Raw genomic sequence first — 19,786 nt, forward strand, 5'->3', positions numbered from 1 at the left:
GAGCCCTGATAATAGTACAGGTCAGACTTGCTAGTCATTTGCACTGTTTATTAGAACTGGGGGAGAGGAGCAAGGGAGACAAGTTTTAGAATGTTCACCAACTTGAATTGTGAGTTGAGAACCATAGTTCATGTATGCAGGGCTTAAGTCTATGCCATTAACCCATTCTTTCAGCTTTTCATGAATTCTCTTTTCTGTTTAGTGACGTAAGATGGCGGACCAGCGGCAGCGCTCCCTCTCTACCTCTGGAGAATCCTTGTATCATGTTCTAGGACTAGACAAGAATGCCACATCTGATGACATCAAAAGATGTTACCGGTGAGTAAAGCTTTTTTGTTGGAGAAATATGTGCAGATAATCCACAAAACCCATTTTCTTTTTCCAGATGTTAATATAAACTAATCAATATTATTGCATCTTGCAGAAAGCTAGCACTGAAATACCACCCAGATAAAAACCCTGATAATCCAGAAGCCTCAGAGAAATTCAAGGAGATCAACAATGCACATGGTATATTAACAGACGCTACAAAAAGAAATATCTATGACAAGTATGGCTCACTCGGACTCTACGTGGCAGAACAGTTCGGGGAAGAAAATGTCAACACCTATTTTGTGCTTTCCAGCTGGTGGGCAAAAGTAAGTTGTGGTGAGAGAGGCAGGTTATAGCACAGTTCTACCTCATGCAGGACCTGGCATTGGATAGACTGGTTGGCATGACTGGCACATGATGCACCAGCTTCAGAAATTTTCTTAGATCAGTCCATCAGTTGGGACATGTGGTCTTACTATACCCTGCTCAAAACTGCATGGAATTCTGTTCCTCACCAGAGGTATCTTTACAACTTTGTGTAGGGCACAAACTCCTATCACAACTATTGCCTGTTATTACTTACACAGTTAGGCCTTATGCTTGTGAATGGAATGGCGACCGTGATTTGGCCAGATCATGGACCCCTTAGACGTCTATGGATGGTCATGGTACAGTGAGCACACGCTTTCTTGCTTTGCCTTATGTCCTATATTTTGCTGTATTATGGCGCTGCCTGAGAGGGGTGAGAGAGGAGTGCGCACACTCTTCTCTCCTGTGCCCGGCTGGAATGAGGATGGTTGAGCATTGTGTGCCTGAGGCCTCCTGGCTGTACACTTGTGATTCTAGATTTCCTAGGATAACATGGTGGATTGTTACTTTCCTTCCAGCTGGCAGAGATGGTCCAAAGCTGCCTGTATAATAATAATAATAATCTTTATATAGCGCCATCATATTCCATAGCGCTTTACAAATCATAGGGGACATATACAAATATAATATTACATTACAGAGTGCAAACAGTCATATGGACAATAAAAGTGTGGGCCCTGCTCACAAGAGCTTACAGTCTATGCCTATGCTTGTATGATGAGCTCCTGATTAATTATGGGTAGCAACGAACATGATGGTGCTTGCTGAGAGAATAGAGGAGGCTGCTGCCCTGCAGGGTAGTGACGGTCTCCCTAGTGCTGTGCGGTCAGGTATGGTTAGCAAGGATGGAAACAAGAGTTTATCTTTGATGTTTTAACTTTTTATCCAGATCTATTCATGAGGTACAATGTAAAGATGCAGTGTACAGCCCACCATGGTTTTATATATTGAATGTGGGGTATAGCTGTATTCCCTGCTCTCCTCATTGTTTCCCATAAGGGATATGTATCCCCTATCCACAATGGGGCTGAGTGTGTCCAATCCTTGTGCAGTTTGAATAGTAGTTTCATGTCTGATTGCTGAGTAAAACGTTCCCTTCTGTCCCCAGGCTCTCTTCATGTTCTGTGGCCTGATCACCGGATGTTACTGCTGCTGCTGCCTGTGCTGTTGCTGTAATTGCTGCTGTGGAAAATGTAAACCACGGCCCCCTGAAGGGGAAGAGACAGACTTTTACGTGTCCCCTGAAGACCTAGAGGCACAAATGCAGTCTGACGAAAGGGGTGAGTGATGCTAAAAATCATGGAAAGCATAGGACATGCTTAAAACGAAAAAAAGACAGTTGTGATTCCTGTCCTTATACGCAGAGACAAGGGCCACAGAAGCTGTGACCAGAAAGTTTATGGCCGGGCAAGCCCACCCGTCCCAGGGCTGTATCGGGTGCTGGGAATGGTGATGGGTGGGTGTGGTCGGTCGGAAGCTGTCTGAGCGCAGCTTCCGTGTCACTGTAAACAAACGGGCACAGCACATAGACCACGGCGCAGGACACTAGGAGGGACCAAGGAAGTAATTTCTTAGTTAATTTTTTCATTCCTCCCGGGTACATCGCTATTTTTTTATATTCTCGGACAACCCCTTTAACCTGTGTATTAACATTTTGGTTACGACAGTGCTCTAAAATTTCTGGAAGTTTTGCATCAGCTCTCATAATCTTACAAAACTCTATTTGATAAACCAGAATCTTTTCTTAATTATTTAACATTATCTAACAAATACCATATATAAGTTTTGAGTACAAAAAAAAATGTGCTGAAAAAAAACCTAACTCTGTGTATACTCCAGTCTTAAAGGCACCGTGTTAGCATCGGTATCTCATCCTACACAAAAATTGCCCACACATGACCTCACTAAAGGAAAAACTAAAATTTTAGAGCGTACAAAAGGGCACCAATCAGGAAACTAAAATCCACTAAGTTCTATATGATAAAACTGGCAGCTGCAGGGTGCTCCTTCCCTTATGCGGCTAACTCTGCACCCAGGCAACAAGTAACGTCTACATGTGGAGTGTCTACGTACTCTGGAGAATTTGCATAAAAAATTTTAAGATGGGTTTTCTCTTTTGGAAATGTGTAAATTTTAGGCCTAAATGAATGTATTACTGTTAAAATTAGACCATTATAAAATTTTTTTTAAATCAAATAAATTTTTAGTGAACATTTTCAATTTTTAACAAACATTAAACCCCCCCCCCCCCTCCCTGATTACACATATGGTCTTATAAGCACAATATACTACGGTGCACATAATGACTTTTTTACAGAAAGAAAGAAGCCTGGTTATCAATAAGCATCTACTATTCGTTGTTCAAATATAACAGCACATTTTAATGATTCCCTTGCGTATAGCCAATGTATCACGACATAGCTCCCGGCCACACTCCCCAAATCTTTTCAAATTTTTTAATAGCTTTCCTCTTAAGATAAACCCCCTTTTCCATTTGAAGAAGCCTAAGCATTTTGTCCTTATATTCTTTTAAGGTAGGCGGGTCTGGGCTCAACCATTTCTGAGCAATCAGCTTCCTAGCCTGATAAAGCGATCTTTTGAGCGCCAATCTAAGATTCTCATTACCTGGTAAATACTCAACAAATCCCAGGACACATTGTAGAGGATTCTTGGGGATAGTCAACTGGAATATGTTTTCCAAATTTGAGAGCACTCTACTCCAGAAGCGACCTAGGAACGCACAACCCCAAAACATGTGCATGTGATCAGCTGGGCCCTGGGCACATCTGGGGCAAGTGTCATCCTGTCTAAGTCCGATGCGATATAAGAAAGCAGGAGTTGGGGGGGGCGTGACCAGCGCGCAGCATGGAAGGACGCACTTAAGCGGAGCTCCGTGCCAGCGGCCGAAACTCTGTCACTAATCCTGACTTCCAGTCGCTCAACATACCCCACAACAGCAGCAGATTATCCCGAACTGCCAAGAACCCGGTAGGATGCATAAAACCCGCAACTCTTCCGCGGCAGATAAGCTAAAGGCCTTTGCCAGGCCAGACAGCAATGGCGCCGGCCAGTCGTCAGCGGCACGGGCCTCACCACAGGCTCCCGCGCAAACTGGAAAGGGCCGACCATCACAGCCAGAGGCAGCGGAGGGCGAACCCACACTACGGGAAGTGTCTCAACAACTACTTGCCGTCATCCAAGAATCTACCACCTCTCTTACCTGTAAGATAGATGAAGTTAAGGTGGATGTGGGCCTCCTCCGCCACGATATGCAGAAGTTAAGAGATAGAGTCCGGGAGACGGAAGACCGTATATCCCAAATAGAGGACAGAAATGCTCCGGTCCCGGAACAACTGCGCACGTTGGAGCGAGCGGCACAGCAGTGGTCCCAGCGGGCAGACGACCTGGAGAACCGCCTCCGTAGAAACAACTTGCGGATACTGGGGCTGCCGGAACGGGCCGAGGGCCGCGACCCCGTAGCATTCATGGAAGCATGGCTCAGAGAAATTCTCCCAGATGCGCCTCTGTCCCCAATCTATGCCGTAGAGCGGGCACACCGGGTTCCTGCAAAGCCCCCGCCACCGGGCTCACGTCCGAGACCCATGCTGGCTCGCCTCATCAGCAGCAAAGACCGAGACTTAATCTTACAAGCGGCCCGGAAAAAAGGCTCCATCGTATTCCAGAATGCCACCATTTCCATCTTTCCGGACTTTTCTGCGGCACTCCAGAAAATGAGAGCTTCCTTCGTAGGTGTCAAGGCACGTCTGAGAGACCTACAAATATCTTACAGCATGATTTTTCCATCCAGGCTCCGAGTGATCCATGCGGAGAGATCACATTTCTTTGATAACCCGGTCGAAGCCGAGGCCTGGCTGGACTCTCTACGCAGATCTCCACGACGTTGATCCACTGATGAAGCTTCCTCCTCCGAGTGCTGTCTTCGTTGATAAAACGCAGTGAGAGTGAACTTTACAGTCTAAGTTTATGCTCCTTACCAATGTTTTTGTTCTGTACGACCCTTACCTATCCCCTATGCACCCACATAATGCAAATGTCGGGGGACCCCCCCCCTTCAGGGGCTCTTATATGATATATTATATGCATAGATGTTAAGGGATGTTTATATATGTAATAGTTCGGGACACACACCGCAATAGTATAATACAGAGTTGAAGGTCAACTGACTGCGGCGCAATAGTCTGTTGTTCTTGTGACCTTAGCACAGGCTACCCCTGTTGTATAACCTATATGTGGAGCCGGGCCCCCACCCGCACCACATATACATGTGTCTGAACCACTGATACACTAAAGTTTGCAAGTTGATTGTTTAACCCCCTTTTACCCCCTCCCTCCCCTTTCTTTCTTAGCCCCCCATTTTTTGTTCTTCTGAGTGAAGGATCTGATCTCCCCTTGGTGCCACTACACTGCCCTCACAAATCAAAATGTCTCTCCGGGTTCTTTCCTGGAATGTTCGGGGGTTGGGCAGCCCGGATAAACGAAACGCAGTTTTTGCCTTTCTCCGGAGACACTCTCCCCATATAGTTTGCTTGCAGGAGACGCATCTCACGCCACAGACTCAGAGATATCTTATTAAGCCATGGCTGCAATGGTCAACTCACTCCACCCACAATTCTCACTCCCGTGGAGTGTCGTTACTTATTCATAAATCTGTAAGATGGGAAGTGGAACGAACCAAAGGTGATCCTGAGGGGCGTTATGTGTTTGTAGTTGCATGGATTGACTGTAAACAATATGTATTATTAGGAATATATGTTCCCCCTGTGGAGTCCCTGGCGGTGCTGTATGAGGCGGCACATTTTGCGGCATCGTATCCTCACGCCATAGTTCTCTGTATGGGAGATTTCAACACACTGCTTGACCCCACAGTGGATAAGTTCCATAATGCAGATCCCCCACCCCCATCCCAACAGTGCTCTCCCCTAGCTGCCTTACTAAAGGAAATGGGTTGGTTAGACTTATGGCGATCCCGCCACCCTACGACTAGAGAATATACTTGCCATAACACTGGAAGACAAACACTCTCTCGCATTGACTTCCTCTGTGGGAACCCTATCACCAACTCAGTTCTCTACTCCATTTCTCACCTCCCCAGAGCCCTCTCGGATCATTCCCCAATCTTAGCCGAACTAAGACATGGGTCCCCCTCACCTCAGGTGGGTTTCCGCAAGATACATCCATTTTGGTTATCCTTAATCACAAAAGGGGATACGATACCTGCCCTCCTGCAAGCCTTCATAACCGCCAATCTTGGAGAACCCCTAGCTAATTGCCGTTGGGAGGCCCTTAAAGCTTACCTCAGAGGGTGCCTCCAATCCTCCATTAAACACGTTAAAAGAATAACTGCTCAACAAGAATCAGATTTGGCCTCCCTCACCTCCCAGTTAGAAGCCACATTTATAGCGCACCCTACAGATGACAATAGATCCGCCTGGTTACAAACGGGTAGGCAATATTTACACTGCCTCTATGATAAGCAAAAAAGGCGCTCATTCTTTGCGAAACAGAGGTACTTCGAGCTGGGCAATCAGTCCAGTGCACTCTTGGCACATTTGATCCACCAAAATAATGCCTCCCCAGCGATATTGAAAATTAGGTCACAAGACGGCACTATGCTTGTTGACAATAAAGATATCCTACTATCTTTTACCAACTTTTACCAAACCCTATATAATTCCACGTATGATAAGACGCCGCAGGACATAGACAGCTACTTATCAGACTTAAATTTTCCTGTCTTGTCTGATGCACAGCGGGACATTTTAGATGCTCCCATCACACTAGAGGAGCTACAGGAGGCCCTAAGGGATATGGCGTGTGAGAAAGCAGCCGGGCCAGATGGGTTTCCGATTGAAACATACACCCAATACCAAGATTACCTTTTACCAGCTCTCTTACAAACACTAACCTTGGCACACACAACCAACTCCCTACCCCCCTCATTCTATGATGCCACGATAGTGGTGATTCTGAAACCAGACAAGGACCCCCTAGAGTGTGGGTCTTATAGACCCATATCTCTCTTAAATTCCGACTATAAATTGCTCACAAAAGTGTTGGCCCGTCGACTGAATACGGTTATCACGAGTCTGATTAACTCGGATCAATCTGGGTTCATTCCGGGCCGTAACACTTCCAACAATTTGAGAAGGGCACAGATAATGCAGATAGGAGAGGCGGTTGGAGAAGACTGGGCCTTGGCGTCATTAGATGCGGCCAAGGCCTTCGATTCCATTGAATGGCCCTTTCTGATTTCAACCCTGGGTAGATTCGGTATTGGCCCAGCTTTTATTAAATGGGTCTCCCTATTATATGCGGCCCCTCGTGCAGCAGTAGCTTTAAACGGCATATGTTCCTCCTACTTTCCCCTTCAACGGGGCACTCGGCAGGGATGCCCCCTGTCGCCTCTCCTGTTTGATCTGGCTATCGAACCGCTGGCCATGCGCATTAGAGCAGACCCACTGTACAAGGGAATTAAAATATCCGAGCAAGAAGACCGTTTAGCTCTGTATGCAGACGACTTACTTTTATTTCTCTCCGCCCCAGAAACTTCACTCCCTAGAGCGATTCAATTGATAGACACCTTTGGCTCCTTCTCTGGCTTGACGATTAACTGGGGCAAATCCCACCTTATGTATCTAGACCCATCTCGTCCCAATGCAGACCAAACACTATGTAATTTGAAACCCACTGACAGCTTTCGATACTTGGGTGTGACTCTTACAAGCTCCCCCACAAATATGTTAGCGGCCAACATAGACCCCTTACTACCATTATTCAAAGATAAATTTAAAATATGGTCCTCACTCCCGTTGTCCACGCCGGGTAGAATAAATCTAGTTAAAATGGTTGTCCAGCCGAAGTGCCTCTACGTCCTCCAAAATGTTTTCGTCCCCATACCACGCGCCTTCTTCGAGGCTCTAGACTCCCTACTTATCCCATTCATATGGGGCTCCTCTAGGTCCAAATTACAATTAGCAAAACTGCAGCGTCCTAAAGATATGGCAGGTATGGCCCTACCGAACATATATCTATACTACCTCTCAGGCCAACTAAAATACTTGGGAGAATGGCTATCCCCCAAACCATCCACTAGTCCGGAATCTTATCTGGCCTCCTACCTGAACATCCCCACCCTCTGGCAGATCCTACAAGGCAATTCTACACATAGGGGCAGATTACTACCCATACACTTAACCGCTAGAAAAGTATGGCAAGCAGCCAAAAAGATCTCACCGGCCCCAGCTATTATAGCTGAGACACCGCTATGGGACAACCCCACCTTACCTCACATCACCCAGTTACAAGACATACACATATGGAAATCGTCTGGAGTGCTCACCCTAGCAGACTTATACGAAGATAACATTCTAATGTCCTTCGAACAAGTCAAGGGGAAATATGACATGCCAAATAACCGGTTTTACAACTGCAGCTAAGACATGCCCTTGCAGCACAATTCCCTGAACCCCATCTCCCCATCTCAAACTACCCACTCATTGGAGTTATACGCTCACAGGGCCCAGGGGGACTGGTCTCCATGATCTACTCTCACCTCATCCGCAGCAGAGCAGAGGCGACGCCCCTCAAGGCTGTCTCCAGTTGGAAAGCACTGATACCCGCCTTAGACGAGGAAACTGTGGCAGATATTTTATGTTCCCATTTACAAGTTTCACCAGCAGTGAACAATAAAATTATACAGCTACACATTATCCATCAGAGCTATCTTACCCCCCTGAGACTTGCTAAGATGCACCGCATCCCTTCCCCGGAATGCCACAGATGCCGATTTACCCCTGCCGCATTCTGGCACATGATTTGGGACTGCCCTGTGCTACAGGCATTCTGGTCTGAGGTGATTTCCCTGCTTTCTGACATCCTAAATCTCCCAGTCCCATTGCGACCAGAGATATGCTTATTCGCAATTTTGGATGAGGAACTATGGCCAAAATATGTTAAAATTTTCCTAACATCCACCCTCTTCCTAGCCAGGAAAACCATAGTCCTTAGATGGATGGACCCAAGACCCCCCACAGTGGATATGTGGAAGGGCCTTGTTAACAACATTATTCCATATGAAAAAGTAGTATATAAGAACAGGAAGTGTCCTGACAAATTCCACAAAATTTGGGATAGGTGGTGCTCATCCGACCTAACTGCATATACCTCTAATGACTTATCTGATGCCCTTCAGGCCTTAGGCTAACTCCCCCCCACACCAAGACAGATCCTCCCTCTTGTACAGTTTTAATGTCTGTTTTACTTGTTTGTCCCCTTTACTGGGATGTATGTTAGGATTGTTATTCCTTACTAATGTACACATCTGTTTGTCTTTCGCATATACAAATGTCTAGCACAAATGGATTCAATATCTATTACAATGACTTGCGATTCTAATGCTTTCAACAAATTGCTTGTATGACGGATGTAACGCTTTTATCTGTAATCCATTGTTACAATAAAACTGAGTTTAAAAAAAAAAAAGAAAGCAGGAGTTCTATACACCCTGTGAATAAGGTAGACATGCAAGATTCTTAGAGCTTCAAACCTGGGGAACAGATGATAAAATTCCCTCCCATTGGTCATCTGAGATAGGACCTAAATCCACCTACCATTTTTGCTTTAAATTAAGAGGGAAATTCTTTAGATAAGCTTCCAGCAGATGGCTATACAATAAGGAGATCAGAGCAGTGCCAGTGGTACTTTTTGTTGTGGTCACTTGTGTATCCCACGCATGGCGTATCTGCAAAAATTTATAAAACTGGCTATGTGGTAACTGGAACTGCTCCTGCAAATCAGAGAAGGCCTTGAATGTGCCCTCCGAGTGCAGTTGATAGACGAATTTCACACCCGCCTGTTCCCAGAGAGTGAAGCCCTCCAGCCTAAAAAACTCTGTCAATCTTGGATTCTTCCAGATAGGAGTGAAAGGGGTGCAACCATCAACTTCCCATAATTGCTTGATTTTTCCCCAGACCTTAACCATAAGTGTCAGAGTGGGGGTCCTAGCTCCTCCCTGTCCCGGGAACCCAGCTTCGATGGCTGCCAACAAAGGCCTATGGGATGTCATTTCACCAATTAATGTTGCAACCGCCCCACCTCCCTCTTCCACTCTCCAACCTCTTAGATGTTGTAATTGGGAGGCCAAGAAATAAATCCAGGGATTTGGGTCTGCCAGACCACCAGCCTCTTTAGACCTCTGTAACGTCTCATATTTAATCCGTGCCACCCCTTTTTTCCAGATTAATTCTCTAAACAGAGGCTGAAGTTTATGAAAAAATCTAAGGGGAATCCAAATAGGAGTGTTGTGTATAATATACAACAATTGGGGCATCAATATCATTTTAGTCAAGTTGACTCTACCAATTACCGAGAGTGGGAGCTTGCACCAAGTCGTGATTTTAGCAGCAAATCTCGCAATGAGAGGGATCAAATTAAGCTGAAAGTAATCTTGGACTCTAGCTGAAATTTGAACACCAAGGTACTTAAATGTGCTAACTACCTGGATAGGAGTGTTAGCTACCGTGGAATCTTCTGAGAGGGGATCAATAGGCAATAATACTGACTTATTCCAATTTATCCGGAGTCTGGAAAAATCTCCAAATTGTCCTATAGTAGCAATAGCACTCTCTAGCGATGCTCCTGTGTCACCAAGGAAAAGAAGCAGATCATCTGCATTCAGAGCCACTTTCTCCGTATGCAGGTTATACTTGAGCCCTGTAATCAACTGGCTGTCCCTCAGCATTTGTGCCAGCGGCTCTATTGCCAAAGCAAACAGCAAGGGTGACAGAGGGCACCCCTGCCTTGTCCCCCTGGTTAGATCAAAAGGCATGGACAGAATCCCGTTAGCCCTCACTCTTGCCTTGGGACTAGTATATAAAAGCTGTACCCATTTCCTAAAGTTAGGGCCTAATCCTGCTTTTTCTAGGACCGCCCACAGGTACTCCCACTCGACGCTATCGAAAGCCTTTGCAGCGTCGAGTGAGAGCACCGCCCGGCCCCCCACATTATCCGTCTTTGACTGGATGTTAAGGAAAAGCCTGCATAAATTAATCGCTGTGGAGCGATTGGACATAAAACCGGATTGATGACGATGGATCAACCCATCTATAACCACCATTAAATGTTGCGCCATAATTTTGACCAGAATCTTAATGTCGACCGTCAATAATGAAATGGGCCTATAGGATTCTGTCAGTTAATCTCCATTTTGTTAATTATGCAGCGCTCAAAGGGTAAAAACTTTTCCTTAAAGCAGTTTTTAATAGTTTGAAGGGTGTACTTTTGAAAATTCATAGGGGGATTCTAATAATTTTAAATTTCAAACTCATTTAAAACATGATCCCAAAAATTTCAATGCAGAAATTTAAATACAAATAGAACAGTTTTAGATCACTTTTTAAGCTGTCTATCGTCATCTAAGAATAAAAGGACTTTTCAAAAATTTTCTTACAGACTTTGAATTTACAGCGTTAAATGTGCACCCTGTGCCGTAATCTGTATTTGTGGCAGTTGCCATCAGAAGTAAAAAAAAATTAATAATCAAATTCACCACTACCTGTTGACAGAGAATGTATACTGCTGTACTGATATCTCTTAGTGTGATTCAGACATCAGTGGCTAGACTTCACAGTAGTAGGGACTGCAAGGGTGGTGTATTGTCACAGATAGCTCCCGCCCTTACAAGGTCCCATGACTCACCCTATCAAAAAAACAGTTCTCCCCACACAGGCTTCCCTGACTCTTTTTTTCAATATGTGATTCTTCAGAGGGGCTGGAGTGTTGCTTATAAGAGGGTGATACTCCCAGGCTCTAGATGTGGTGAAACTGGGTTAGGGATAGCTAAGTCTGGCAAACTCAATGCCAGCCTGCTCACTTCGGTCTCGCCTTCCACCGCATGGACGCTGGACCTGCAGATTTATACAGGGCATGTCCCCAGGCATGTTTGTAAGCATTTATGTAAGCAGGATTTTCAGGAAGTCTAATGACGTGATGTAGGAGTAAAGCCAAACCAGTATATCTATTCCATAAGGAACACATTCCCATTTCTAGACCTCACTGGTTCAACGTGGTTGCGTTTCTTCAGCACAGCATTGGGAAGTGGTTTGGCTGAGTGAGAGGCTTTTGACTAGGGTGAAGAAGTAAGAGCTCTCCTGTTTCAAGGATGGGACGAGGAAAACAATGTCTCTTTTTGTTGAGAATGGTCTGGGAATGCATGAAGATGGTATCTTAGCTTGCGGGAGGTTCAACTGCCAAACATGAAGCTATTTTAATCACAGAAAGATGGGTCTATGTGGCCTTGTAGGGGCCTCGGTCATGGAGGAGGGCAGACTTCCTGTCTATTAAGCCTCACCATAGGTCTCACAGAGGAGGGGGACTTGTTCACAGTTTTTACAGAACTCCACTGCCTTTTCCACTGAAGTTAGAGAAGAAAATCAGAAGGTATAGGGGATCAGGAGAAACAAATATTAACAAAACAACTTAGCTGGGAAAGACCAAGAAACCAAGCATGCCGAGTCAGAACTCCACCCTCCCCCACAACCCCCATTGGAAGATCAAGAGTGGGAGAAATCTACACCAGTAAACACCCTAGAGGAATTTGCATGATGTCACAATAGCCTCCCTGAGCTGCTGTTTTGATGTGAACTGCCCCTACCCCCATAGATCTTATGCTTGATGATATTCCAAAGGTTCTCTCTAGGGTCAGGGAAAGATGGTGGCCACACCATGAGATTCTTTCATGTCAATAGCAGCCAATGACACCGTGGTATCTTTGCAGCATGAGATGGTGCATTCTCATGTATGAAGTCATTTCACTCTGGAAGACACAATTCTTCTTTTTTGTACCATGGAAGAAAGTGATCAGTCAGAAACCATATATTTTGCCGAGATCATTTTCACACCTTGAGGAACTCTAAAGGGGCCTACTAGCTCTCTCCCCATGATAACGGCCCAAAACATGACTCCACCACCTCCTTGCTGAAGTGGCAGCCTTGTTGGGACACGGTGGCCATTCACCAACCATCCACTGCTTCATCCATATGGACCATCCAGCTTTGCACGACACTCATCAGTAAAGAAGACTACAGGCGGTCCCCTACTTAAGGACACCCGACTTACAGACAACCCATAGTTACAGACGGACCCCTCTGCCCACTGTGACCTCTGGTGAAGCTCTCTGGATGCTTTACTATAGTCCCAGACTGCAATGATCAGCTGTAAGATGTCTGTAATGAAGCTTTATTGATAATTCTTGGTCCAATTAAACCAAAAATTTTGAAACTCCAATTGTCACTGGGGCAAAAGAAAAAAAATTGTCTAGAACTTCCATTATAAAATATACAGTTTCGACTTACATACAAATTCAACTTAAGAACAAACCTCCAGACCCTATCTTGTATGTAACCCGGGGACTGCCTGTATTTGAGAATTTGTCTTCATGTATGTCTGGGCCCACTAACCCTAACTTCAAGCAAAAGATCTATACGGGTGGGAGGAAGTTCACATCACAACAGCAGCTCTGGGAGGCTATTCTGACATCATGCAAAAAAGTTCAAGCAGAAATTCTTGAAGAATATACTGTTAACATTGGGAGGTTTGTTCCATAATTTTTTTTGTTTTCCCTCTAGCGGGTGATGACTTTTATTATACTGAGTGTCATTTGCATCAACCATTTAGGAAAATCGGAGAAAAATATAATTTGCATAATCATTTGGAAAAAGAAGCTAACAGCTCCGCATCCCAGGCTGCATACTTTATTTACTTTTACTTCAATCTTTTTTTAAGATACAGTGTACCACACAGGTTCTTACTGAGAGGGCAGAAACTCCTATGACGGTTACTAATAAGTATTAAACATGCTCCTACCATACAGTTATATATGTGGTGCTGTATACTTTATGGTATAGAGAATAAAGATGAAGAACAGTGCACACCTAGTACTTTTGGTGTTGTGCTGAGGCATCATAGAATTGATGGGAAACCAGAGAATATTTTCTAAGCAGAGGAGGTGCAGTATGTATAAAAGTGCAGAAAGCAGGCATGGGGACTTGGGTTTCCTCTGGATATCACTCTTATTTGGTTTATGCGCCACTTAAACTTGAGTTAATACATTTTATCCTATATAGTTGTGTGCACTATTGATTCCATTTTGGAGTCGCTGGGGAAGATTTCTTAACATGCTACAGTTTTCGATCTGCATTTGCACATGAATTAGTGGCGCACGTCTTCTACACTTTTATAGATGAAACGGTTGCACCATAATTCAGTCGCAGCTGAGACTCAGCCACTGTAGAAATGTGCACACAGAGGGACATGTCCTTTGTTAGTCACACTTTTCAACAATTTTATTCCTTTCTACTTAAATTGTGATGTTAACGCAGTGCACTTTGAGGGAGATGCATTAATGTGTTGGTCATTAGGCCAGTGCAGAGTAGAACTAGACAGTTTTCTGCTCCGCCAGATTAATCATCCAGCATTGGACACAATGATAATCTGGTGTAGTACAAGACGGCTAGGTGTACTTTACACCTCCTATTAGTTGGTCTAACTGCGCCACAATATTATATTCCCTGAGAGGCCACGCCCCTTTTATAATAAGGACATGTCCCCTTTCCTGGACAAATTAGAAAACTTCCTAAAAATGATATAAATATGGCGAATGCCATTTCGGGTACAAATCACTTCAGTGATTTAGCGTAAACAGATTAACATGTCTCCCCCATGCTTGGCCAAAATGAAACAGGTGAACTAAATTTTATCTTTAGACACAACTGTGTAACATGCAAAACCCCTATACACATATTCATTTCTTTGTAACAATTTAGACAATAAGTTGCAGCCTGCACAATGCCAGCGCATACTCGCACACTCTGCCACATTGGATACTTCTGTACTTATTGGACCCCCCGCCCCCAAGTATGATTTGAATATATGTATTTTTATACCCGAATTTAGGTCTTGGTTATGCAGCATTTTACGATTCGGTGATATAATTGATACACATTGGATTATGTATACTTTGGGTTAGTACGTTTGGTTCTAGCCTGCAAAGGATTAAATTTCCCTTGATAATGCACTTCCAGATTGTTTGTTTCTATGGGGGCATCTGGCATTATGCCACATCCATCTTTAACCACACAATATTATGGTGCGATCTGTAAATATTACTCTTCTATTTCAGATGCTGCTGATATCCCAGTGATGGTACAACCAAGTTCAGCCACAGAGACCACACAGCTCACCAGTGACTCCCATGCCAGCTATCGCACCGATGGAGGATTCAACTGAGTGTTTTCTGGACCCCTATGTCCCTAGGATTAGAGAGGAGGGGGAGAACTGATCTCATCCTACAGCCCTCTGTGTAACCATCCCCCAGCCCCTCATTTGACCAGCTAATGATATTGTCCCCTCGGTGCGGTGATTGAACATCCGGGGAGTAAAGCGCATGCTCACCACTCACACCACCCTCCCCTTCCCCCTGCTCTTCCTTTTCATGATCAAATCTTTTTAATTTATTTTTCTTTTGGTTTATGTCTAGTTTTTATTGGCTATATTTTTGTATGGGGACCTGTTACTTCCGCACCCCTCCCTTCTTAATCCTTTGCTGCCCTCCGTCTTGAGTGTGTGCTGAATCTAGCCCTCTGCCATGTTTGTGTTTAGCGTTGTGTCATATTCCAGGTCAGCCTGACTTGGGGCGGGAAGTGATCTTTTTAGTTTAGGTAACTTCCTTTGGTTTTCCCATGTCCCTCTCCAGGATAGATTTTAATTCAGTGTGTATCACAATGTAGAATGTGTGTGTGTGTAACTGGGGCGCTGCCTGATCTGCTGCTCTCTCCTGGCATGAGGGGCATTTTACAGAAGAGGACGCTTCTGCTGCTGTACCATGGCCATTTTCTGTATACTGGCAGGCAGTAGAATTTGCTTGACCTCAGAAACCTCCGTCTGACCGTAATAACTCTAATTTTCAAAATATGTTTTAAAAGCTTTTTACAGATGTTTCTTAGTACTAGAAAATCTGGCAGGACATTTGATTTCCCAAGCAATATCTTGTAAGACCTGTAGGTGGTGCTGTATGTCTTTAGTCTAAGCCCCCAGTGATCAGATTGTAACAGCAAGTTCGTTTCTCTTTTTCATGTGTAAGTGACCCCCTTTCACCACAAAGAATTGGACTCTCTTATTTTAATGTGTAGTTATAGAAGGACTGCAATTTCCGTTAACATCCAAAAGGAAGGTAGGATCGGGGGAGTCTGATATAAAGATACTCTGTGTCCCTGCAGCTCTCGGCCACTGAACTGTGGAGCCCTGGTGCAGTGACTACATACTCGCCCCCTGCATATTGCTGGTGTATGAAGCCAGCGCCATATTTATTTGTATATAATGTCTGTAGTACTTTGCTGCGCTGTATTGATCTGTATATAGTGTCACTAGTGTACACAGCGCTGTATGATGTGTGTGTGTCCGGTGCTGGGAGAGTATTTGTCACTATGCCAAAGATATGTGAGCTGCCTCCCCGTCCAGTGGCTTGTTGCTGATCCTAACGCTTGCAGTGCTGTGACAATCTCGTGACAACAGTGCTACCAAGCAGGATATGGGTCTCAATTTTAGGAACAATACAACATTTCTAATGTTTTTGGCAGGTACAATGGATATGTTTGTAATTCTTCTTGCGCCCATGGCCTTGACAATGGGTAGTTGTGGCCATAGTGTATATAGGGTCCTGTGGTTTATCTTGAAGGCACAGTGTCCTATAGCCCTCATGCATTCACTGTGAATGCTCCCATGTTGTATAGGCACTTTCTAATGCTATCACTATGTTTAATACCAGCCAAGCAACGTGTGCCATGGTCAGCATAAAGCACCAGTCTTCGCCTTGAGGCCGAAGACCAGAATTTTTGCCATTTTTCTTTACTTGCAGGGTATAAGCATAGATAGTATAGCAGCCAACTTCAGACTAACAGATCAGGCTCATATACTAGTATTAGTTTGGATAGTAAAGGGGCAGACTGTGTGTGTGCTGTGGATTAGCTATATTACATCTATACTCTACTAGATTGTGATCACACATGCAAAATATTTTGTCATTGTGCATCTGCCAAGGATATGTATATAATCAATATAATCAAATATTTATTCCTCCTCTGGGGGGGGGGGGGGGTTAAAAAAGAAAAAAAGAAACTCTTAAGAGATTTTAGGATTTTTCAGAATAATTTAATTTGCATGTTTCCTTTGAATACACTTTTGGGCCCCTGTCTTTTCTAACTACTCAGAGCTTTGCTACTACTCCGAGTAGTGCTGATCAAGGCTTCCTCTTAATTCACAGGCAAAGCTGTAATTCTTCCAGGTTCAGTATGGAATCTATCCATATTGTGATGGCAGAGACCTACTTAGCCATAGCAGGTTACAGTGACTTGAAGCTGCTGGAGACTATAAGGTCCTGCATGCTGAGTGCAGCTTTGGAGGTGACTGGAGATATGACTCTGTATACACAATGTAAAGTCTAATCCAGATTTTTTCATAATCCGTATCACATACAGATGTGTAAGAGCCTCTTATGAAGACAAGCTTTTGCTCAATGTCTGATCTTCTGTATTATTTTTATTACCTAAGAAAAGTTTTCATTGTCCTCGATATGCCAGGAGTAAATGTTGCAAGTGTTGGCGCCCACAAATCTGTGTGTCTTGTATCTGGGGGTCAGGGGGGCTGGGTAGGGGAGGGGTGACGCAGAGGTCCCTCTGAACATTTGCAGAGGAGAAATAATCATGTTTTGTTTGTAGCATGTCATTATGTATGTTTGAATATTACCTAATGTGAAACAAAGCCAGGCGGATGTTAAGTTATCTGAACCACTACTGTAAAATAAATGTTTCGGTGCAGGAACCTCGCAGGACGTGTTATTGACTCCTCTTTCTATGAGTCTTCGCTTATAAGACAGTTGTAAGAAATGTTATCACTCTGGGTAAAGGCAGTTGTCCAATAATTACAATTTACTGGCAAAGGGAAGTACGGTAAGTAAAACATGAGCGCAGTGGCGTAACTAGGAAAGGCAGGGCCCCGTAGCAGGCTTCTGATTGGGGCGCCGCTTCCCACTTAAAAATTATACATATTTGTATACTCACAGATGCACATTTATACATATAGATACATTTATACATACAGGCAGTCCCCGGGTTACATACAAGATAGGGTCTGGAGGTTTGTTCTTAAGTTGAATTTGTATGTAAGTCGAAACTGTATATTTTATAATTGTAGATCCAGACAAAAAAAAATTTGGCCCCAGTGACAATTGGAGTTTAAACATTTTTTGCTGTAATGGGACCAAGGATCATCAACAAAGCTTCATTACAGACACCTTACAGCTGATTATTGCAATCTGGGACTATAGTAAAGCATTCAGAGAGCTTAACCAGAGGTCAGAGGGGTCTGTCTGTAACTATGGGTTGTCTGTAAGTTGGGTGTCCTTAAGTAGGGGACCGCCTGTATAGAGCAGTGATGGCGAACCTTTTAGAGACCGAGTGCCCAAACTGAAACGCAAAATGTACCTACTTATCGCAAAGTGTCAATAAGGCAATTCACACTCGGGGCTAGTTCCTGATCAGTAGTAACTCCTCTCTAGTGCTTCTAAATTGAATTGCGTTTTAAAATGCAAACTGCCCAATAATGCCAAAATAGATAACTAGAAAATCTGCAGAAGTCCTAGGTTAGTAATTAATAATAAAAATAGATCACTACATACATAGGGAGCCACTGGGTTTAACAGTGCAGAGTTAAGTTTACACAGGACTGCTGGGATACCAGATCACATATATTACACAGGACTGCTGGGATACCAGATCACATATATTACACAGGACTGCTGGGATACCAGATCACATATATTACACAGGACTGCTGGGATACCAGATCACATATATTACACAGGACTGCTGGGATACCAGATCACATATATTACACAGGACTGCTGGGATACCAGATCACATATATTACACAGGACTGCTGGGATACCAGATCACATATATTACACAGGACTGCTGGGATACCAGATCACATATATTACACAGGACTGCTGGGATACCAGATCGCATATATTACACAGGACTGCTGGGATACCAGATCGCATATATTACACAGGACTGCTGCAGTCTGTCTGCTTTCTTTCCTTGCATAGGACTACTACCTTATACATCACTGTTTTACATTAAGAAATTGTTGACAAATCCAAGTTAAATAATAAAAATGGTAACAAAAGAGCCCAGAAAAACTTTTAAAGAGATTGAAGGCGGACTTCAAGCTCAATGAACATCAGTGTCCGGTTTACCATCTGTTGTTACTTGAGCCATTAAGAGGACTGAATTGGAGACGACCATGGAGAACACCATTGCTGAAAACACATCATAAGAAAGCAAGACTGGAATTTGCAAAACTACATGTTGACAAGCCGCAAAGCTCCTGGGAGGATGTCCTATGGACAGATAAGACTGAAATAAAAAATTTTTGGCAAGGCACAACCATTTAAGTTGACTGGAAAAATAAAGCATATCTTGAAAAGAACACTGTCCCTACTGTGCAACATGTAGAAGGCTCTGTTATATTCTGGGGCTTCTTTGCTACATCTTGCACAGGGTGTCTTGAATCTGTGCAGGATACAATTACATTTTAATACTATCAAGGGATTCTAAAGAGAAATGTGCTGCTTAGTGTCCGAAAACTTGCTCTCAGTCACAGGTGATGAGGCTTGGAACAAATTGTGACCCAAATCACACAGCTAAAAACACCCAGGAATGGGTAAGAGAAAAACATTGGATTATTTTGAAGTGGGCATCTATGAGCCCTGATCTGAAACCTGAAGCCGGCCCCTTAGGTAGACCTCAATTATGAGACAAAATATGAAAACAAATCCAAAAAATCACATTGTCTGTTCTTTAACTCAGCGCTATGCATCTTGCATAATATTTATTAAGATGTAGCCCCCATTTGTGTGCATTATTCCTAATGCATAAGATTAAATGTAGACTCTGACATTTCCCTATACCTTTGCCCTGCTCTGTAATTTCCCATCATGTTTGCTGAGCTGGGGATTTGTAGGCGTTTT

The 19,786-nt window shown here is 43.9% G+C and overlaps 1 protein-coding gene across 1 annotated transcript in view; it reads left to right on the top strand.

The window, feature by feature from the left end:
• Nucleotides 1-17,579, top strand: part of DNAJC5 (DnaJ heat shock protein family (Hsp40) member C5) — a 37,867-nt gene extending 20,288 nt beyond the window's left edge. The window contains exons 2-5 of the mRNA XM_072110871.1: nucleotides 203-318; nucleotides 425-638; nucleotides 1,790-1,961; nucleotides 14,879-17,579. Coding sequence (XP_071966972.1) covers nucleotides 212-318; nucleotides 425-638; nucleotides 1,790-1,961; nucleotides 14,879-14,985 — 600 coding nt within the window. The 5' untranslated portion in view covers nucleotides 203-211 and the 3' untranslated portion in view covers nucleotides 14,986-17,579. The remainder of the gene's footprint in view (nucleotides 1-202; nucleotides 319-424; nucleotides 639-1,789; nucleotides 1,962-14,878) is intronic.
• The last annotated feature ends 2,207 nt before the right edge of the window (nucleotides 17,580-19,786 follow it).

Source organism: Engystomops pustulosus, chromosome 6 (genome assembly GCF_040894005.1).
Source record: "Engystomops pustulosus chromosome 6, aEngPut4.maternal, whole genome shotgun sequence".
In the NCBI taxonomy this organism is placed as follows: Eukaryota; Metazoa; Chordata; class Amphibia; order Anura; family Leptodactylidae; genus Engystomops; species Engystomops pustulosus.